General features: G+C 40.2%; 1 protein-coding gene across 7 annotated transcripts in view; it reads left to right on the top strand.

The window, feature by feature from the left end:
• The window catches only part of ELMO1 (engulfment and cell motility 1), a 302,722-nt gene that overhangs the window by 41,808 nt on the left and 241,059 nt on the right, over positions 1 to 19,855 (top strand). For 4 of the 7 annotated variants that reach the window (XM_041407809.1, XM_041407811.1, XM_041407810.1 and 1 more), the window contains one exon: positions 7,897 to 8,046. In XM_041407809.1, the coding sequence (XP_041263743.1) occupies positions 7,969 to 8,046 (78 nt within the window). In that variant the 5' untranslated portion in view covers positions 7,897 to 7,968. Of the gene's footprint in view, positions 1 to 7,896; positions 8,051 to 19,855 lie in introns of those variants that run through there. The other 3 variants (XM_041407814.1, XM_041407813.1, XM_041407815.1) reach the window with 2 other exon arrangements.

Genomic DNA, 19,855 nt, shown 5'->3' with positions numbered 1-19,855 from the left:
ATGAGGAAGCTGCTGACTGCAGTGAGGTCTCCTCTAGACTGAGCAAGCCAAGTGACCTCAGCTGCTCCTCATATGAATTCCCCTCTAGATCCTTCACCTTCTTCACAGCTCTCCTTTGGATGGCTTCTAGTAGCTTTATGATTCTTATACTGTGGCAGTCAAAATTGCACATCTCTGAAGAGCAGTGTCAGTGTCTGACAAAAGGCTGGTTGTCTTCAAAATTTTTGTGCTCTCCCCAGACTTGCAAGAAGTATCCACCCTTTCTTTAGCTGTTTTTCTTACTTATGATGAGCATTTTGCTTATTCACTGTGGAATATCAATACTACTTTTTTCCGTAGGATTGTTCTGTGCAGAATGATTACGTTAGAAAATAATGCTGTTTGTTTCAACCTTCAACATCCTGTCTGTGCCGTCAGTTAACTTGGTTGTTTTCTTTAGCATTCACACATCTCTGTTGCCCTCTCTTCCTCCATTTGACTGCTGACTTCCTAGCAGTTCCATTCATTCCTCTGGATGTATAATAAACATTGATAGGATAACAAATTATCTTTGTTTTTTATACTGCTGCTTCATCTTCCTTCCAGCAGGAAGTTTAGGGTTTTCCCCAACTCTGAGCTTATTTTCTTGTATCTGTTATCTCCTTTATAAGAGTGGGATATAGCCACTCATCCTTGTTTTGACTCAGTTTCTGTTGTATTATCATCTTGACTCACGGTGCTCTTTTTTGTGTCCTTTCTAGCCCCCTGATTTATCCAAATGCCAGGAAAGTATGAGGTGCCATAGCCAGATCATGCTAATAGCTGAAAAGAGGACTGTGATCTTTTCTTATTTTTTACCCTTAATTGAGTTTTATTCAACATTCACAGCACTTTTGATAAACTTTCTCTTTTTTGTTTCAGCTTGTTTTCAACCAGCCTCTAATGAAGTTATTCAGTTCTCAGTTTCATGGGACTCCTTTGGAATGTACTTACTTTAAACATTAAAAAGCACCACCCCTTTACCTTCTCTCCCTCCCCCAAACAAAAAAAAATTACTCCATTCTTTCTACCTGTAATGTTTTTCATTGCTTTATTTTGTTATTTCACAGTGTCAATGTCTTTTTTCCTTTCTTATGCCCTCCAAACTTCTTATGCTGAGAAGTTTGTTTTTTAACTTACAGCTCTTTAAGAACAGTAGGACCACTGGTGGAAATTGAGGTTTTACGTTTTGCCCATTACTTCCTTTCTACCTTGCAGGTTATTTATGTGAGACTACCCTGAAAGGTGAGAAAATAAAACTATATTTAACTGGATTTTAAAGGATATTTTTTTCTACTTCCTTCAGTTTAGAAACATCTGGACTCAAGCCAAATGATGAGAAACAATCCCAAATGAAGTGGGCAAGATCTGACAAACTGTGAAAAGTTTAAGTTATAGTTTGTATTCAGAGTAGCATTTTGGTTTTTTCCTGTACTAGATACCTTCCATGGTCTTTAAATTGCATATGTTAAGTAGGTACTCAGTATGGTTGAAAAATCATGCTTTTTTTTGTGAAGCCTTGGATCTTTAACTGCTGGATTGCTATTGGTGGGAGGCTTGTGGTAGTGCATTTTGGTTTAGTCCAGGTTTTTTATGATTTTATTTTAAATTAGTTTATTTCTTTATTTATTTATTTGAATTGTCTTTTGAGTGCTTGAGTTTGATACTTTCCTGGTCTCTAGTTTAAAGAGCTCAGATATTAATGTCTTTAGTGAACAAACATCTTTATCTGACTGGCTGTTATACGTGAGTTAATTAAATTGCCACAAAGTTCGAGATAGAAACTTCAGTAATCAAAACTAAGTTTTTTGTCATCATACGAATTACAGACATAACTAGGAGTTTCTTAGTAAAGGGAGAATGGTCTTCCAAGAAATGGGGGAGTTCATGTCAAAGAAATACCTAAATTTTTCTAATATGTTTCAATATGTGCTTTACAAGCAAGACCAGGCAACTTTCTTGCTTATATTCTGAGTACACCCAGTCTATTTTGGTTTTTTCCACATTTTCTTTTGAAGTACTCTTTAAAGCCTTCTTTGCTCTCTAGTTTTGAAGAGTGCTCTATTTGAAACTGGTCTGGCCTGTCAAACATAATGAAACCTCAACCATATAAAATGCTTCCCTGTAAGAGGAACAAGATGACTGTGGATAGAGAAAATACTTGGAATGAAATTGTGAAGAAAGGTTATGGGTATGCTAGGAATGAGATAGGTGGCAACCACACAAATATTAGCTGTCTTTCCTGGACAGCTTTACCGGTGGCAAAACCTGTCCCGTTCTGTATGTTTGGTGCCCATAATCCTAAAATCTTCTCCAATTCTAGGTCTCCACATATTTTGGAGAGGAAGGGTGGTGTATTTAAACCTGAAGAGTACAAAGCTCATTTTAACATTATTATTTCACTCCTGATCCAATGATATTTTATGAATCAGCAGACTTAGGGTTCAGCATCAAATAAATGTTCCTGTTTGGAAGCTGATGGACTGCTCTGAACCATGAAAGGGGGATCAGGTGTTCCTGCAGTGTTGGTGGCTGCTGCAGAGGGGTAGCACCCCCACCTAGGTTGCCTGCTTTTTGAGACTTGCGGTTTTTCCATCCCTTACTAGAGTAAAGCTCATAGCTTCTGTACAGCTTCATCTTCCATTTGTGTCAAAACATCCACAGATTTTATTGACATGGGTCTGCTGGGCCTTTGACCCCTGTCTGGTTTAGGGGTGAATAGCCCTGAATGCCTAAGAAGGAAAAAGGCAACATGAAAGCCTTTTTATGTACACAAAGTGTACATCCAACCCCTGGCTTCTCTGCCCTGTTTTCATTTCTTGTAGAGACGGTAGAGCATGTTTACAGCTCCTTAGACTCGGCTGTTCAGTCATGCAGTTTAACTCCAAAAATAACTCTCTTGGGGGATATTAATCCAGCGTTGGATTATCTTTCTAAAATCGTTAATCAGACTTGGTCCCCGAGGGACCTTCCAGCTGAACTTGCCACTTAGTTTCTGTTTGCTGGGGCGGCAGGAGCGAAGCGGAGGAAGCTGATGGGGTTTGACAAGAAGTGGTTCCTTACATAAGGTGCCGAGCAGAGGGAGCTGTGCCTCTCCTCCTGCTGTGGGCCTGGCCAGGGCTCAGCTCCTTGCCAGCACCCACCACATCCTGCTTGGCCCTGCTGCCCTCACTGCCCTGCTTTCCCATCACCTTCAAGAAATGCCATGCAAATACCTGCTCATGTCAGGGGATGGCAGGATCTGTGCCAGCTCCAGGTGCTGTACGTGCTGCCTTTTGTCCAGGCAGGAGAAACACATGCTTTGTTTTATTAAATTCTCAAGTGCACATGGCATTCCTTCGGTCACTTTCTAATAATTAATTTTCTTACTCGAGCTGCTCGTGAAATGAACTGGCCTGCTCTTTGAGTATTACCTCTCTTCTGTAAAAGAAGACATAAGGTGTTCCAGGCTGCTTTTTACATTTGTGAGTAGAGCTACAAGTCATATAGCTCCTATTAGCCTTGCATTTTTCTTCTGTCTGTGGAGTAAGAATAGAATTTATTTCCTGAGAGATGTGCACTGATAACTTTAAGTTATTTCAAGTACTTTGAGGTCTTTGTATGGAAAGTGCCAGTGAAATTGCAAAACAAGTTTGAAAAAAAAAAAAGAGTTCCACTGGGAGCTAATTTCATACGTGAATAAAATCCTGTTTTCCACATGCAGTGCATAGGTAGAAGGGGAAAATTCAATATGTTTTACCGACATTTGTGCTGAATGCATCCTTCAGAGCCAGGCAGGTAAATCGAGAGCTTGCATATCTGTGCTGATGCATTTTTACAATAAATTTAACATACTTTGATTTCCAGCGTGGATGTTTATTACTCTGACTTAGTAGACCACAGGAATTCCTTCATAGTATGGTTGAAATGCATAAATATACTGCATGTGATAATAGCAATACATTGCAAAATTGACACTTTAATGGGATAATCTGTCAGAGTTCTGCAAAATCATGTTGATGGAAGAAAGTATGTTCAAGTGGTAGACATGCTTTGGTTGTGCTTTTTCCCCCTCAAATTATAAAATAGTGTGCTGTGGAGCATGTAAGTTGCTTAAACATTCCCCAGGTTATATCTCCTTGCATGCATTAGGAAAAACTATGGGAATTTCCCTTCCTTTTCCTCTGACTCCCTCCTTCCATTCATACACTCATGCCTGCATGTGTGTCCTGCTTGCCTTCAGATTCTGCCTTGAAAATAAAGGTTGTAAAAATTAGTTGGAAAGTTGCTCTTACATGTCAGTGCTTCTCAGATCCCACTGGGAGAGAAAAAGGAATTGTACTTGAGAAAACTCCATAACTAGACCCTTCAGTGACATCCCTATCCTTTTCACTGTTTAACTGCTGCTGGCATAACAAAAAGCAGCTGAAAACAGTTCTAGCTCTTCATGCACATAATGAAAATTGCTTACTAAATTAGAACCATTTCAAACCAGGATTTGTGCCTTCCTTATTTTGCTGGGCAGTGTCTAGCACACTGCGTACCATGGAAATAAATAGTAGGTGATTTTGAACTGTCAGCACTGTAGGGTGTAGCATTTTCTTTACAGTCCCATACTTTTGGGATGACAACTGAACATCAATTTTGGCCTTAAAAAAAACCCCAAAAAGAGTATTTGTTTCTGACCTTGTCATATAGGTAGAACAAAACTGAATTATCTTTTGTATGTTGCTGGATTCATAAGAATATAAATTAAGAAAGAAGAAGTAAGCACATTTGACTAGGATGGCCACTGAGAAACAGAAACAAAGTGATGATTTTATATACTTTTCAGCATTCAGACCACATTGTTATCTTTGAGTTGGTCTTCTGGTGGGAGAAGTGGGACTACATCCATTTGTGTTAGTTAAAGATCTGTCACTTTGCTTTGTGTTTTGTGACAGTATAAGCATATGTATAGTAATAATTATAATTATGTAGGAGATCTATGCTAGCCTACATTAAAACTAGTCACAGTGAAATTGTCTGCTGAATGCTGTGGCAGACTTCTCTTGCACCTTCCTTTGGAATGTAAGTGCTTATTTTCTATAGCTGAATTTTATTATCTTACCATCAGCTTTCTTTGATTCTGCTTCCTTAAACCTTTCTTCCTGTGTGAGTCAAGACAGCCCACATTTTGCTACAGCAAAATTGGGGTTAATGCCCTCATATGCATGGGAAAATGGAAGTTTTCTGCAAATTTATTGCTGTGTAATGTTGTTTTACTTTTGTACTTACAGCCAGTGATCATGAATCAGTGTTTTTTCTCCAGCATTTATTGTCAGCTTTGGAGGGAATGTATTGGGCCACAAGTTACTTCTTAGTAAAAAAAAAAAAGTGTTTGCCCATGATGATTTTTTTTCATTAAAAGTGTAGGGGAAAAGTGATGGGGAAAAAGAAAACTTTTGAAAACAAAGGCTTACTCAGCTGAAGCTATCCTCAAGTTTGTCTGGCAGGAGCTGATGCTCTTTTTGTTTTGTGGCCAGCAGATACAGGCTCTGGCTGAGGCTTCCAGCATCTCTCCTGCCAGGGATGGGGTGCCAAGCCCGGGAATGCAGGGAGTAGCCTGGGTGAGTCAGCCCCACTTAAGCGCTGCAAACAGCTTAATACCAAAACACCGGCAAGCTGAGAGTACCAAGGACTGCGCTGCTGAGGAGGTGGGAAACACCGACACTGCGAGTGTAGGAGCAGAAGGTGCCAAGGTCTCAGTTTCAATTGACTGTCGAGGTGGATTAACAGCTCATTGCTGCCAAGAATGCTTCTCCTCCCCTCTCCTGTGTTGTATCACCTCTGAGTAGCTGTTTGACTCAAACATGGTCAAAAACAAATGACCAAAAGTGCTTTTTTCGGTTTTTTTTTTTTTTTTCTTTTTTTTCTTTTTTTTCTTTTGCTGGTTGACTGAGCCAGTGCACTGCACAGCAAGGGGACCAGTGGTTGGAGATGCAAATGGTGGGTGTTTGATGTTTTGGGGAGAAATTGCAAGAACTTTGCATCTGCTAAGGCTCTACAGAGTAGAAGACAGCTAAAAGTAAATGTCTGATTTTCTCAATGACCAGCAAGCCAGCTGCATGCTTTGTGTTTATTCCCTTTCCTGTAACATCTACCAAATGTAGACAATATCACAGTGTTTCTTAATCACATTGTTTAGTCTTTCAAGGCATTTCCTGCAATCCAGTTTTATTTATAGACCGTCCATTTTCTCATTTACTGCCTTGTGCTTTGCTTTGTGGTGATGTGCGATCCTGTCGGCGTCAGAACTGCCATTGTTGGAAATAAATTGCTGGAGTGTTAAAGTTCATAAATTGCTTTTATATTATGTGTTGAGAGCCTTATGTAGAATGTAGCAGGGCTTGCCTTTTCAGAGCAGACCAGAGGCACACATAAAAGAAGGAAAAACGGAGACATCCACAAGGCTGGATGAGCTCCCACTTATAAAAGTAGTCTGAGACAAAGGTACAACGTTTCCCAATAAAGGGATGATTTCACAATTTTGTTCAGACCAATCTGAGCTCCAGCTTCTGCTGCAGTTGAAGAAAGGTCATTAGACCAGGTTAGTTTAAGCAGCAACTGAAAGTGGTCAAAGCCTTTTTTAACCTGTACCTGTTTGTGTCTTTGGATATCTGATATACTCAGCCAGCTCCTGTCTTGCCTTAGCTCTTTGAAAGGATGTATGTGCAAACATGTCTCCATGCTTTCACCACTTCCTTCTCTTTTTCTGTAAGAAGAAGTGGGACTGCACCGCTGGGGATTTCTACAGCTTCTCTTGTTCTGTGGTACGTGATGGCGCTTTGCTGGGTCTCAGCAGAGCATGCATGGTGGTTGTGAAGGGCTTGGCAAAGCCAGCAGGAACCTCCCCATCTACAGAAGGGGTTGCTGTGTCTGAGAACTGCAGAACTTTGCTGCTAGAGAAGGTGTCCTGTCACCACTGAGCTGAGAGGGGTGCAAAAGCTTTGTCTGCAAGCCCGGAGAGGCACTACACTCTTGATAAATATTTATTGTTGTTGTTGGAAGGTTATAAAGTTTGATGAGTCAGAAGAGACAGAACTTCAATTCTGCAAAACCTGAGGATTTGGTTCTTCCCCTTTCCTCTTTCCCTGAAATTCACAGCTCACACTATTTGACAGGAGATCCTGTTGATATTCATATTCTTGCAGAATTATGACGTGTTATGTAGGTGATTATGTCACTGGGAATGTATATTACATCCTTGTGTATTCATGTGTCTGAGATCTACCATAAAGAAGTATTTATATGTGGGTATCTCTGGATCCGTGAGGTGAGGATGTGTGTGTGCGTGTGTGTATGTATATGTGGAAACTGCTGTGTGTTCTGCCTTCTTCCTGACATACTGGTTGCTATAGTGCAGTGATCTATTTGTGAACACCCAGAAGATCATTGCTATAGTTAAAAGAAACCGTGTTTCCTGGCCATAACTTCCTGGGCAATCTCTTCTCCTGAAGCACCAGCATTAACCGAATTGGTTCCGTTCCCTGGGACTCCAGGAGTGACACTGTAACAGAAGCTTTCTCTAGTTTGTCACTTTTTCCCCACCAGCATATTTAATAATATTTAAAAATAGTTTTTCTATTTAAATCTAATGCATGCCTATTATTCACCGTACATTTCAGTGCTTCAGCCATCTTTCTAACAGGCTGTCGAGCTGTGCAGCGTGCCGTGGCGTTGTGTCCTGTGCTTGCTCCTGTAATATGTGCCATTCTCCTGCTCCTGCACATACATACACACAATACATTTCCATCCACCTGCCCAGCCAGGGGAAATGTAGGAGCCTGAAGAGGCAGTGCTGGAGTTCTGCCTGAACTGCTGTAATATTCTTCTTTCTTTTTTTTTCTCTCCCTGCAGGTGTGAATGAGAGAGGCTCTCTGCAGTGTTTAGTGTCCAGTTGTGCTGGCTCCGAGGAACAGCAGCGTCGCAATGCCCCCTCCTGCTGATATAGTGAAGGTGGCGATCGAATGGCCAGGTGCCTTCCCCAAGTTAATGGAAATAGATCAAGTAAGTGCCTGTGTACCTGCGCTCAGCCGGCCCTGCTCATGAATAAGTTCTTCTCTGCATGCCTTCCTCTGCATTTATATTTACTTCAACGCATGTGCATTTTTCTATGAATGTACGTGGGGTAGAAGGTGTTTTTATAAAGGGCGTAACCCTCTTCCTCTCTTACTGCTTAAGGTTTTTGATATGTTTAGCTGGTTTCTTAATTTGCTTTTTCTTTCTGAACAGCTGTTTGAATAAGACATTTACTGCTTGTGTGACCCACTTAACACTTTTGTGCCTTAGTTTCTTCAGCTGTTAAATTGTGGTAGTGTTTTACCTCTGGGTGGAAAGTCTTCAAATTTCTTGTCAGTGCTTTGCATTTGGAGTAGAATCATACTGAATGGCTGCAGCAAGTGCGGATTTTGGAACTTAAGTAGTGGTGCACTGTGAGAAGGACCTTTGTTGTTCTGTTCAGGAATGTCAGGGAATCTCAGAAAAAACAGAATCTTGTTCTGTTTATCTGGTTAGTTCTAAAGCAGTGGCCCTGTGGACGGACTGGAGGCAGTGTACAGAAGTTAACAAATTCAAAATTGTGAATAAAAAACTCTTTTTAGGGAATTGTGGTGGGGGGAACAAACAAAAACAAGTTATACAAGGGCTGTATTTTATATTCTGGACTTCTCTGAGATTGTTTTTGTGGCCCATGTATTAATATTAAAAGCAACCTCTTTAATATTTAACAGCTTACCCTTAACATTTTGAAATACTGCAGCATGTTACCTGGTTAGAATTATTATTATTTCCGTAAATAGTATTCAGAGTGAAGAAAAGCATTTTATAATGTGCTTTAGACCCTGGTGTGTCTGGGGACTCAGTACATTATAAAGGTCTATTGGAGAGGAGAGCATTTGAATTCACACTGAAAATGTATTACTGAAATGGGTTAGTAATTTCTTCATGCAGTGCAATGAGTTTAACTTGTAGTTAACCCTTCTGTGGCACATGCCTGGGAAATTCCTGTGTGAAATTTGAAGTAACCTGGTACTAGAGGGTGGCTGGAATCACAGCAGTATGATTTTTAATCATTCTGAAAGCCCCCTTAGAGGAAAAGGAAGTTACCAAGTGAAACCTAACTTTGTAGGTTGATTTTTTTGACCTGCCATGGTTTTCCATTTTCATTTGCTGAAATTTTTCAGTAAGCATAGAAATTGTCTCTTTTGCCTTCTGGAGTGAAGAATATTTTACTTTTTTCTTCTTATATAACAAATGGTAGACACTGCACACTGAGTTCAGGGAAAGATGCATGTTAGTCATGATGAACCAAGTACAATGGGGACAAAACTGAAAAAAATATTATGAAGTCTCCTTTCAAACAGCAGCAAAACAATATGGAAATTATTTGGTTTTATTTACGAAAAGCTTAAAGTAACTCTCAAGAAACCCTCATACCTTATCTGTAATATTAGCTTACTTTCCTAGTACATTGTTTTTAATTTTATAATGTAAGATTTGAAAGAGACAAGAAAGATCAATGCTGAAATATATTGGGTAAAACTCCTCAAACACAGCCTGCCAAGTTATCTGCAAGCTTCCTCTAGCCACTTTATGGGTAGGAGGAGGAAGGAGAGGGAAAGTAAGGCCAAAATGGAGAAGACTTTAATAGCAGCCTGCTCCCCATGCAGAGAGAAATGGAAATGAGGGAATGAAGTTTGAGTGTCATCCCTCCTCTTTCTGACATGGAAAGATGGGAAAGAAGCATCCCTTCCTTCTACTTATGCACACAAACATGCATATTTACCTTTTTCAAGTTTGGGAGCAATGTGGGAATGAATCTTGAAACTATATAGGGTGATAGATACTTCAGAACACACAGCTCTGCCTTTGATTCACTTAGTGCTAACTTTTCCTCAATCTGTTTCCTTCAAAGCAGCTATTCAGTAGAAGAGCTGTAGTGGAGGAGATGATTCATCCCTCAGATGGCTATAGCTGTCAGAGATGATAAAGGGGAGGAAGACAGAAAAGAGAAACGACTTACCCACTGACCAGACGCTGCAGCCAGTGCCTGTGTCCCAGGTGGATCTGCTCATTCAGTCACCATTTGACATATATTCAGAAAATCCTAAAAACTTTCCCATACTGGTTTCTTCTCTCTCTTTCTTACCATCAAGAAAAACAGTACTCAAATGATCAGCACTATAATATTACTTTAAAAAAAAAAACCCAACAGAACCCCGTCCCTGTAGCGTGACACCAATGTTTTATCTTTCAGGGTACTGAGGCTGTTCCAAAAACTGAAGTACAAATACCATATAAGAAATCAAAGGAAAATCTAAGGTTTTTTAAGGTTGCTTATTGCATATACTTGGAAACACTTATTTATATTCAGTTGCACATTATTCTAATTTACTTGCTGCGTGTATGCGTGTTTTGCTTAGCAATGGAGAGAGTAAAATATTTTCAAAGTGAAGAAATGTCACTGTGAAACCAGAACCATTGATGGTGGTGTACTGGCAGGTGTTGGCCTTAAAAGAGCTCATGAGTAGTTTTCCACCAAATGTTATAAAATTTTACACTCCCCTGCATGACTTCTGACAGCTTGGACTTCAGGAGGCACAGAGCTTTTTCAAGTTGAGGTTTCTCCTCTGCATTTCTATAGGTTTGTTAACCTGGGTTCACCAATGATGGTTTTAAATTTGATCATGCAAAATTAGTCTCACTCAGAGAGTATGTGCCCAAAAAACGGATATATAATTAAGTGCCTTTTGGAATTAGCCTCTGTGCCTGCTTCCAATGAATGTAAAGAAAATTTTCTGCTCATTCATTGACATGTACTATTTGATGTCAGGGTTTCACAAGTGCTTTTTTCTTGGAAAGTTGCTTTAAACAAGGAGGGCAAAACTGTCTCTTATTTACTACCCTCTCTCTCTTACCAGGTGGGAATTAATTAAGTTGCAGTAAACCTCGCAGGTGGCTGATACCTTTATCGTGTTCTTCTTGAGAGATGGACTTGACTGAATTCAGTTACTCTCTTCCAGAATACCTGTGGTTTATTTGGGTTTCCCCCCCAGTTCCATCATTTTCCTCAATTATAAATTAGAAAAATAGCATCCAGACTCTTCCTTCCTCCATAAATCTGTACTAGCAATATTAAAACTCTGCCCAAAATTAATTTTTAATATGAAGACTTGATTGTGGCTTCAGAACTGTGTAGAGTGTTGATCTTTCATGCCTTAGTCTTTCTGTCATATAAGGGGAGAAATGGAAATGAGTTGGTGTCTGAATTTGCATTGGGATCTTTTTGTGGACTTTTTAGCAATGCAGTCTGGGGAAGAAATGAATGGTAGATGCTGACTGTCTGTTATCTTTTTCTTCACTCTTTGGCTGATTATTCTAGAAGATGTTAATAATAGGACTGCACAGGGTCTATACAGGTGAACCAGGATGCTGGCTAGTCTATCCTGTCTTCTCTTTGATTATCCCAAAAATAGCTATTTCATAAGAGGGTGTTATTTCTTGTGTTCAGTGAAAGCCTGCATGCTTTAATTTGTGCCCATTATGTATAATTCTTAGCTGTTGGGGTTTTTTTACAGCACAAATTATTTTAGGTAAGCCAATGCTCGTTTTAGGTTACCTGGATACTTTGTGGATTTACAGTCACACTGTTCCTGCTGCAGGAGAAGCAGCTTCCATGAGAGGCACAAGATGGATATTTGGGGACAACACCTATTTTGGCTTATTCCATTCAAATCCACTCGTGTGTCTTAACGCAAGTTGTACTAAAACCAGATTTCTCTAAGCTTGGGAATGAACTTCCTCAGCCTTGGAGGTAAACAAGGCTTTCCTATAGAAAGGAACAGTTTATAATTAAACTTGGTCATACAGTCTCCCTCCAGGTTTGCTTTTACCTATGAGATCATCAAACATGGACTAAATTAGCAGATGTGAATCTTTACATTAGCAAAATAAAAAAAAAAAAAAAAAAGAATGGGCTGGATGGAGGAGGAAAGCTGTGTTTTCTTTTCAAAGCACAGATCTCATATGGTGAGCAAAATTTACAGGAGCATTTTCATATGACAATTTCATGTTAATAGAAATGCAGCTGTGGATGAGCCATGGGCTGCTTTACATTTATGTTCTCTCTAAAGTTTAGATTTACTTAGCAAGTTTATCTTTTAAGAGTCTCTTTCAAGTTGTCTCTTCTCTTCTGCCAATGTCATTTTAATTGTGGTTGTTTTTTTGTCTTTTTCATGGAAGTCATTGTACTTCACTGCATTTAAAAGGTCAACAGTAAGATTTTGGTTTTTTTAAAAGGAGCTTTCTAACCTAAATCTGGTTTCAGACCTAAATATGGACCCTTGGGGATTGTTAATTGATTCGGTGCAATATTTCTCAAACTGTGGGGAAAAATGAAGTTCAAAAAGGATTGTGAAACGCTTAATTAGAGAAAAGAAAGTTGCACATCGCTCCTGCCATGTGTGTAGACTAAGAATAGATAAAGTTTCTGCAAGTACTGTCACTAGTAATAGCAGTATACTGAGACAATCCTGGCATCACGAGTCTAAATGTATGCAATATTAGTGAGCACCAGCATTGTTCATGCAGTGATCAAGAAAGGGATATTGATGTCTCACTGTACTGTGAAGTGTCACTCTGTGCTTCATTCTGGCTCCAGACTCTGACTTGAGGCATTTAGTTTTTAAGGGAATGAAGGAAGAGAGAGGCTCTTGCCTCGTTCCCACAGACCTGCAAATTTATATGAACTCTTACCCAGAAAGTGTAATGGTATTGCAGTAGCTGGAACCAGTGAAGATTTTTGGTATGAATATTGCTAAGATTTCCAATGTTATTGCACATCCTGAGTTTATAGTAAAGGGAAATGTCAGTGCCTTTAGCAGCTGACAAGACTGCAGTTTCTTTAACATAAAGGACTATGAAGCAGCTCATGGGGAGAGGAAAAAAAAAAACCTAAAAAAACCCCACTGACTAATAAAAATGTTCCCTGCCTGGATTTGCAGCAGGAAAGGAGCAGCAGCTCCTTTCTCTCAGATAGGAGAAGGAGCCAGTGCTCAAGTCCTGCCACTGCAGCTGTATCCCACCCATTCTGAAGGAGGGTGTCAGTTGCTGCTGATGGAAGACTTGCCCAAAGATGGATGGAACCAAAAGGTAGCTACCTTTTCAAAAAGAATTCAAAACCACTTTGTTGTCTTAAGCCAGTTTGTTAAAGGTAGGGCTTGCTTAAAATCAGTGTTTAGGTGCCAAACAGATGCATTTGGAGTTTTATTGCTCCTTGTCGTACCTGTCATATTTCAGCTTCACAAAATTGAATATGAAGCTGTTCAAAAAGCAGGTGCTGACTGGCATATAAACATAGTGAAAATATAATTAATAGAGCTGCTAAAGGAATACTATCTATTATTTTTATGTGATTTTTTCCATTTCCTTTGTTAGACTAATGAAAGATCTTCATTTTTTTACTTTGATTTATTTTGTAAAAGCTGTTCAGCAGCAAGAATAACCTTGGAAACAATAATACAAATTTTTTAGTGCACTGGATATAATTCAATGCACTGACACACTTGTATACATAGACAGTGCTTCGTTAACATAATGAACCAATTGTTAAATACAATGGAGTTTGAAAAATATGATTCCTTTTCTTACAGAACTGCAGCATTGGAGTAGTCATCATTAGAGCCTCAGTTCTTTGATGTGGTGGCAGCCCGCCAGCAGGGATAAAACAGGCAATGTTATTGTCACATGTTACATTTTATTAGTCTGGCTTGTCCAAAGCCACATTCCCACTGGTTGGCTGGATTCTTTCAAAGCTGCAAACTTGTGTCCTGTGGTGTGTGTGGCTGGGACCTCATCGCTGAAAAATACATAAAAGCTCTGTCCTACTGCTTCTGTTTAACACAGAGGCAGCAGCAAGACCTAGTAGATGGAAGAGGTAATAGCTGTGCAGAAGGTTTAGACATTGTAAAAGAAAGGGAGGGGGAGAATAAATAGAAATGTTTTGTGAATTGCAGTCTAATGGATGCTGTTTATGCTTTCTACTTAGTGCTATCTTCTAGGTTAAGAACCATAGGATTTTGTTGGTTGGTTAGCTGTTTTTTTTTGTTTTGTTGTTTTGTTTTTTTCTTTGAGTTTGGTTTGACTTTTCTCATGTTTGATTTTACTAGCTCCATAATTCTTGCCAGAATCTCCCTGTTGGAGCCTGAATTTTGCTTCTTGCAGCTGATGGCATTTTCAAGATGAAGGCTAAACATGACTTTAAGGTTGTTGCATCCATAAAATTTTTTAACTATCAGCAGGAGTCCCATCTCTTAAGTTAATTCTGCTCTTATTAAAGGGAAATGTGTAACAATGAGATTTCTGAAGTTACGGACTGATGAATTAATTCACATTCTAGCCAGCTGGAGTATCCAGGCACACTTTATGACTCAATTATATTCTAGTTATAGACATACAGATTGTAATCCAAAAGAGACTAATACCAAAAATCCCACAGTATAAAATTTTTGCTTTCCTGGAGAAACTTCTGCCCTTGTAGGCCAGAAATGTGTCAGTCATGAGCTGGGGGTTTGGAGTTTCTTCATTCAGTCTTCAAAGGCATGCTCTCTAATAGGTTATGTAAAGAGCCACATCTTAAAGCCTTGCTTTGTATTTAAAAGTGTATTTTGGCTGTATTTTAAATATATGTGGCAAGAATGCTGCATGCAAACATGGTGACGTCCACAACTATGGGTCCCTAGGTGTTTTTTAACTTTTCAGTACTCTTAATTGGGAGTTTTTAGTGTTCCTACTTGAGAAAACAAGGAGTGTTATGGTTTGTTAGGACACTAGAAATGGAATAAGAAGTATCTGCAAAATTCTGTTTATGGTTCTGTTTTTTTGCTTGAGGTTTTTTGTTAACAACATTATATTTTGCTTCTTCCCTTGTTGTACAGTCACTGTAACATCCTAAACACATGATCTGCGGGTCAATGGTTAGATCAGGTGAAATGCAGACTTAGGAGTGAGGACCTTTTTTGGGGGTGAGAAGGGAGTAACTGAGGAAGCTGCAGCTGGGGGTGAAGGGAGAGAGGACACGAATACCTGGGTTTCCCAAAGTCTTGTGGACTCTGTGGAACTCCTAGTGCTAAATTTATACCAAGGTGTTGCCACTGACATGTTAAAACTACCTCCTTAAGAGCTGTGAACTGAGCTGATAAAAGCTCTCTCCCATCGGCAGCAGCTGCAGTTGTTGAGGGTTCTGCCTGTTGGCTCTGAAGTGCGAATGTTTCCAGCCCTGGGCTGTGTTGCTGTGCCAGCACAACTGCGTGGTGTCCGTGGTGTTGGCCTGGCCTTGCCTGGGTTTTATGGTCTCTCTTGCTGTAGCACTGTGGAGTCCCCGTTCTTCAGGCATTCACTCTCTGGGGTGCTCCCCCGGGTTGGAGAAATCCTCCCTTTCATCTTTTAAGGATAATAAGTTAAGAAGTCTGGTCTCAGCGCAATTCCGTTGTAATCAGTGGTGTTGACTCCTAGAGTGGTTCAGAGCAGGTTGAGCAGGCTGAAGTCCAAAGCACTCCAGCATCTCCCCCTTTCAAAATACCTTGTCTTTTACACCACAGGAAACCAGTGTTGAATTAGGTAGTCAGGGATCCAGGAGTCCTTGCATCTGGTGTTTGCCACCAGTCCACTGTGGACCCTGGTGCATGACAGTAACAGGTAAAGCCTCCACTGATTGTGAAATGAGATGTTTTTCTGCTTTTAAATAGCCATAAAAACTACTTTAGTACTGAAAGATTTATTAGTGTCATGATAGCATTAATTGTAAGACAGAATGTTGTATTTACTGACTAGTTCTGTTTTTTGACAGATGCACAGGTCAGCAACTGAATTTTTTTTTCCTTAATGCTCTTTCGCACTAACAGATGTGCTGCATCTTCTATTTTTTCTCTAATAGGCTTAAAGACAGCAAAGTTAAAGGTTTGCTTGTTACTTCTGTAGTTAAAAGGTGTCAGACAGGGAGAGGGGATATCCCAATCATTGTCCCAGAAAGAACCCCAACAAGCAGAACCTAACAAACCAACCTAAGCAAAAAGAAAAAGCAATGAATCTCTGTCAGTCATGTAGAAAGGAAAGATATTCAGACTTGGCCTAAAAAAACCTGTCTACCATTTCCTGGTATTGCATAAAATATATCAGAACTGAACCTGTAACCCAGGTTTCTACCTGGATTTAGGCTTCTGTCCTCTTTACAGTTCACACGTGCAGACACAAACACACACACTTGCTGTTTGATTTTGAAGTACTTTAAACCCAAATTGGAGTACTACTGGTGGTTTGAACAGGACTTAGATCTTGGTCAGCATTGATATATTTTTCATTCTTTGCTTGCTTTTGCTCATCCCATGATTTCTCTGGAACAAAACAGTGGTCTGGACTAACCCGGCTCACAGTTTTGCACTCCTGTGCTTAGTTTTTCTACTGGCTGGTTCCCTGCAAGCTCTCCATAGGGGTAGGCATGAAAGGATGAAACTGGTGAGGAAATTAGAGTGGGAAATCTCAGGCTGTGCTCTGCAAGTTACTTTGGAAGTGCTACCAAATACCGCATGAGTAGCAAGAGCGGGTACTCAAGAACTCAAGCTCAGGATCTGTGTGCATCCCGGCAAACAAAAGGCATGGCTGAGATATGTGCAGGTGAGCTCAGAACTGGTGACCTGCAAGTTGCATGTCATAAGGGCCGTGCCTGAATCTTGGATATCTGTGCTAACCAGTCAATGCAGATAGAGCTTTACCAGGTGTGTAAATTCACACTGGCTGTCGTGCTGCCTGCACTCTGTGTCACTGTCAGGATTCTCCCCTTGTGTGCAGATCAGTAATTCATGAGGCCATAGTGCCCCAGTGTCACTTAACTTCAGCTGTCAATTTAATGCCTGCCCTAGGGAAATACTTTTATTCTAACCAATGTGTTCAGTGCAGATACTGTGATAAGTTAGCTGAAGGTGTTATCTCCTGTAGGGAGCACAAAGTTTACTTTGATCTCTGTTATTTTGTACATTAAAGCAACAGTCTGATCTTCTTAGAGCTTTAAATGAGCATCTCAGCATGTGTAAAAGCTCACTTCATTTCTACAAGTCTAGGACAGAGAGACAAAAAAAAAAAAAGCACTAGCACAAAATACTTGTTTCTATGAAGGAAAAACTTCAAAATATTTTTGGACTGATTGTAAGACATTCTTTGAATCACATTGACTAATAAGGTAAATTTGACTTTTTGGAACTGTAAATGCAGCAAAGGTAAGTAAATTTCCATAAATAGAATTTTATTAAGGTTAAGGTAACAAAAACTTGAAATCTATGCCCTTTGACATTTGGCAGATATTTAGAGCCAGGGGTGAAAAAAGGGAGATATTGAATGGCCTGCCAAGTGAAATTACTCTGCAGAGAATGGAAATAGACTTTTATCTCATTTTCCATGGTTAAAAAATGAAAAAAATGTAATAGCTCCCTTTTCTTTGTTTCCTGGTAGTGCTGTGGTCCTATACATGCAGTAGACAGTCATGTCCTGACACTGGTACCCAAACATATTTTTGTGTCTGGCAGACTGCGGCAGGATTCTGGGGGTGGCTGTGAACCAGCTGGGAAGTGCAGCGGGAGCTGGGCACTCACCCACCCGCCTGTCACTCCCAGAGCAAGGCAGGGTTCTGCTGGCAGGGGGCCTGGCTGTGCGGGCAGGGTGGCAGGGCTGCTGCTGCTGCCAGCTCTGTGTGCTGCCTGCCAGAGGGTCCCTGCAGCAGCCTCCTGCCAACCTGCCTCTGCCTGGGAGAGTGCGCAAAGGCAGTCATGGCAGCCCTTGCCCGCTTGCAGGGACACCCCTCTTGTGAACAAACAACCTGCTGGTGGCAATTTATCTCCAAGCTGGGGAAGGGGAAAGAATTTTTTCTGGAGACTTACATGTAGGGGGAGTGCGGCCAAAGGATTATTAGGAGCAGCAGCTTATTGCTAGTACTTATTGCTGTGGTGGTATTTATTTTGCATTTATCAATTTGTAAAGTGTTATCAAATTGCTAATTGCAAACTCTGTGTCCCAGAAGATTATGCTTTTTTTTTTTTTTTTTCATCTTGTTGCTTCTTTCGTCATGGGTTGTGCTTACTCACATCAGTGCCGTAGCAGTACTGCCACAGGAGGACCAAGCTGTACCATGAGAGGCAGGCTGTGCAAATAATTTTTATTATTGGGGATCCATTTGCTTTTTCTTTTAGCTGTACTTTACAGGTTCTAATTGATTTGTTGCAGGGTTTTTTTTGTCCAAGTTTTTAGTTTCAGATTTTGTCATATAATAACGCAAAGGTGGTGTAGAATAGGCAAAGGGGGTAGGAGGCGAATGGGATTGACAAAGGACATAAAAGTTCATGGTGTGGAGAACTTAGAAGTACCAAAATAATGATTTAAAAAGTAATTTAATTCAGCCTTCAGAGTATTTATATTATTCCTAGTTTAGGTTGTTAAATTGTTTTTTGTTTTTTGGTTTTTTTGGTCATAGTTTCTAATGGGAAGCTATAGATCCTATGGGAAATAAGGAGAAGAAAAAGCAGTTACTCTTTTTGTCCTCCATTACATTGAATCTGCTAGCTGGTTTCCGTTTACTTTGTAAAAGGAATTAATAACCCAGATAAAATTTTGTCAAAATATGGAAATATCAGAACAGGAGCTACAGCAGATCCTGATGGGTAAAGGGGATGCAGCATGCAGAGCTGTGCGCTCTGCTTGGCAGCAGTTTGCTACCAGGCTGGCACATGTGTGCTGAAAGGCAAACTGAAGATATCTAGCTCCAGACAAAGTTGTGCCCTTCCCTCTGTCCCTCCACAAAAAATGTGTTGAGTTTTTTTTTGTTTGGTGGTTGTTGTTTCTTTAAAGGTAGAGGAAAGACAGCAGTGGGAAGCTGGGATTACTCTTACAGGATTGCAGAAGCTGAAAAAGCCCTCAGAGAGGAGGACATCATGTCAAAGTAGATGTACACTGTTCACAAGTGACACAGTAATCCAGACTGAGGAACTGATCAGTCAAAAACAACTGGCAGAAAAACCCACTTTTTCTGTCTGGAGTGATCTGCCCGTTCTGCTCCACAGCCTGGCTGCAGCTATGCAAAAAACTGAGCCAGTGCAACAGAGACGCTGCCTGTGGAGAAGGGACCTGTTCCTGCTGCAGAATGGAGCAGTTTCTCTCTTCTGCCTTTTCTCCTATGTGCTGGTGTTTGCTACTCATTTAGGTACATAGCCAGACAGGTGAGGAAATCGGTCCTGGGGAAAACTATTTCCCCTGCTTCCGCCCACTTCTCCTGGGCCACCTTTTAGTTTGATTAACTTCCCTGATGTGGATCGTCTTGGGTGGTCATGTGAAAACAGAAATGGCAATGAAAGAAAAAGGGAGGAAACCAAGGACTGAGACAATATGGCAAGCAGGAACAGAATCCTTGCAGCAGGTGCTTTCATTCCTGTCTGATTAAAATGGCCTTGTGTAATGTTTCTGCCTGTTTATTAACTGGCTTAGTTGACTGGACTGTTGAAATAATAAATCCTTCTCTGATCCTGACCTGGCCAAAGACTGCTGTCTCTGGTTTTCTGTCTATGCAGTGGTGAAGCACAGAAAATAAATTCAAGATTCAAGGGAAAAATATTTTTTCCTTCACATAACATTCCCTGATACTGAGTTAATTTTTCCACTAATCATTTTTTACAAAAATGAAAGGTAAAAAGCTTATTTTGACAATAGCGTTGAATTAATAGGTGGGTTTATGGTGAGTTTTCTGCATTTGTTTGTTTCCTTTTTAGTAATTCAGTGAACT

Source organism: Onychostruthus taczanowskii, unplaced genomic scaffold, assembly GCF_017590055.1.
Source record: "Onychostruthus taczanowskii isolate IOZ18803 unplaced genomic scaffold, ASM1759005v1 scaffold28, whole genome shotgun sequence".
NCBI classification, from domain to species: Eukaryota; Metazoa; Chordata; class Aves; order Passeriformes; family Passeridae; genus Onychostruthus; species Onychostruthus taczanowskii.
The sequence above is the reverse complement of the archived record's forward strand: the minus strand, read 5'-3'. Positions and strand labels throughout refer to the sequence as shown.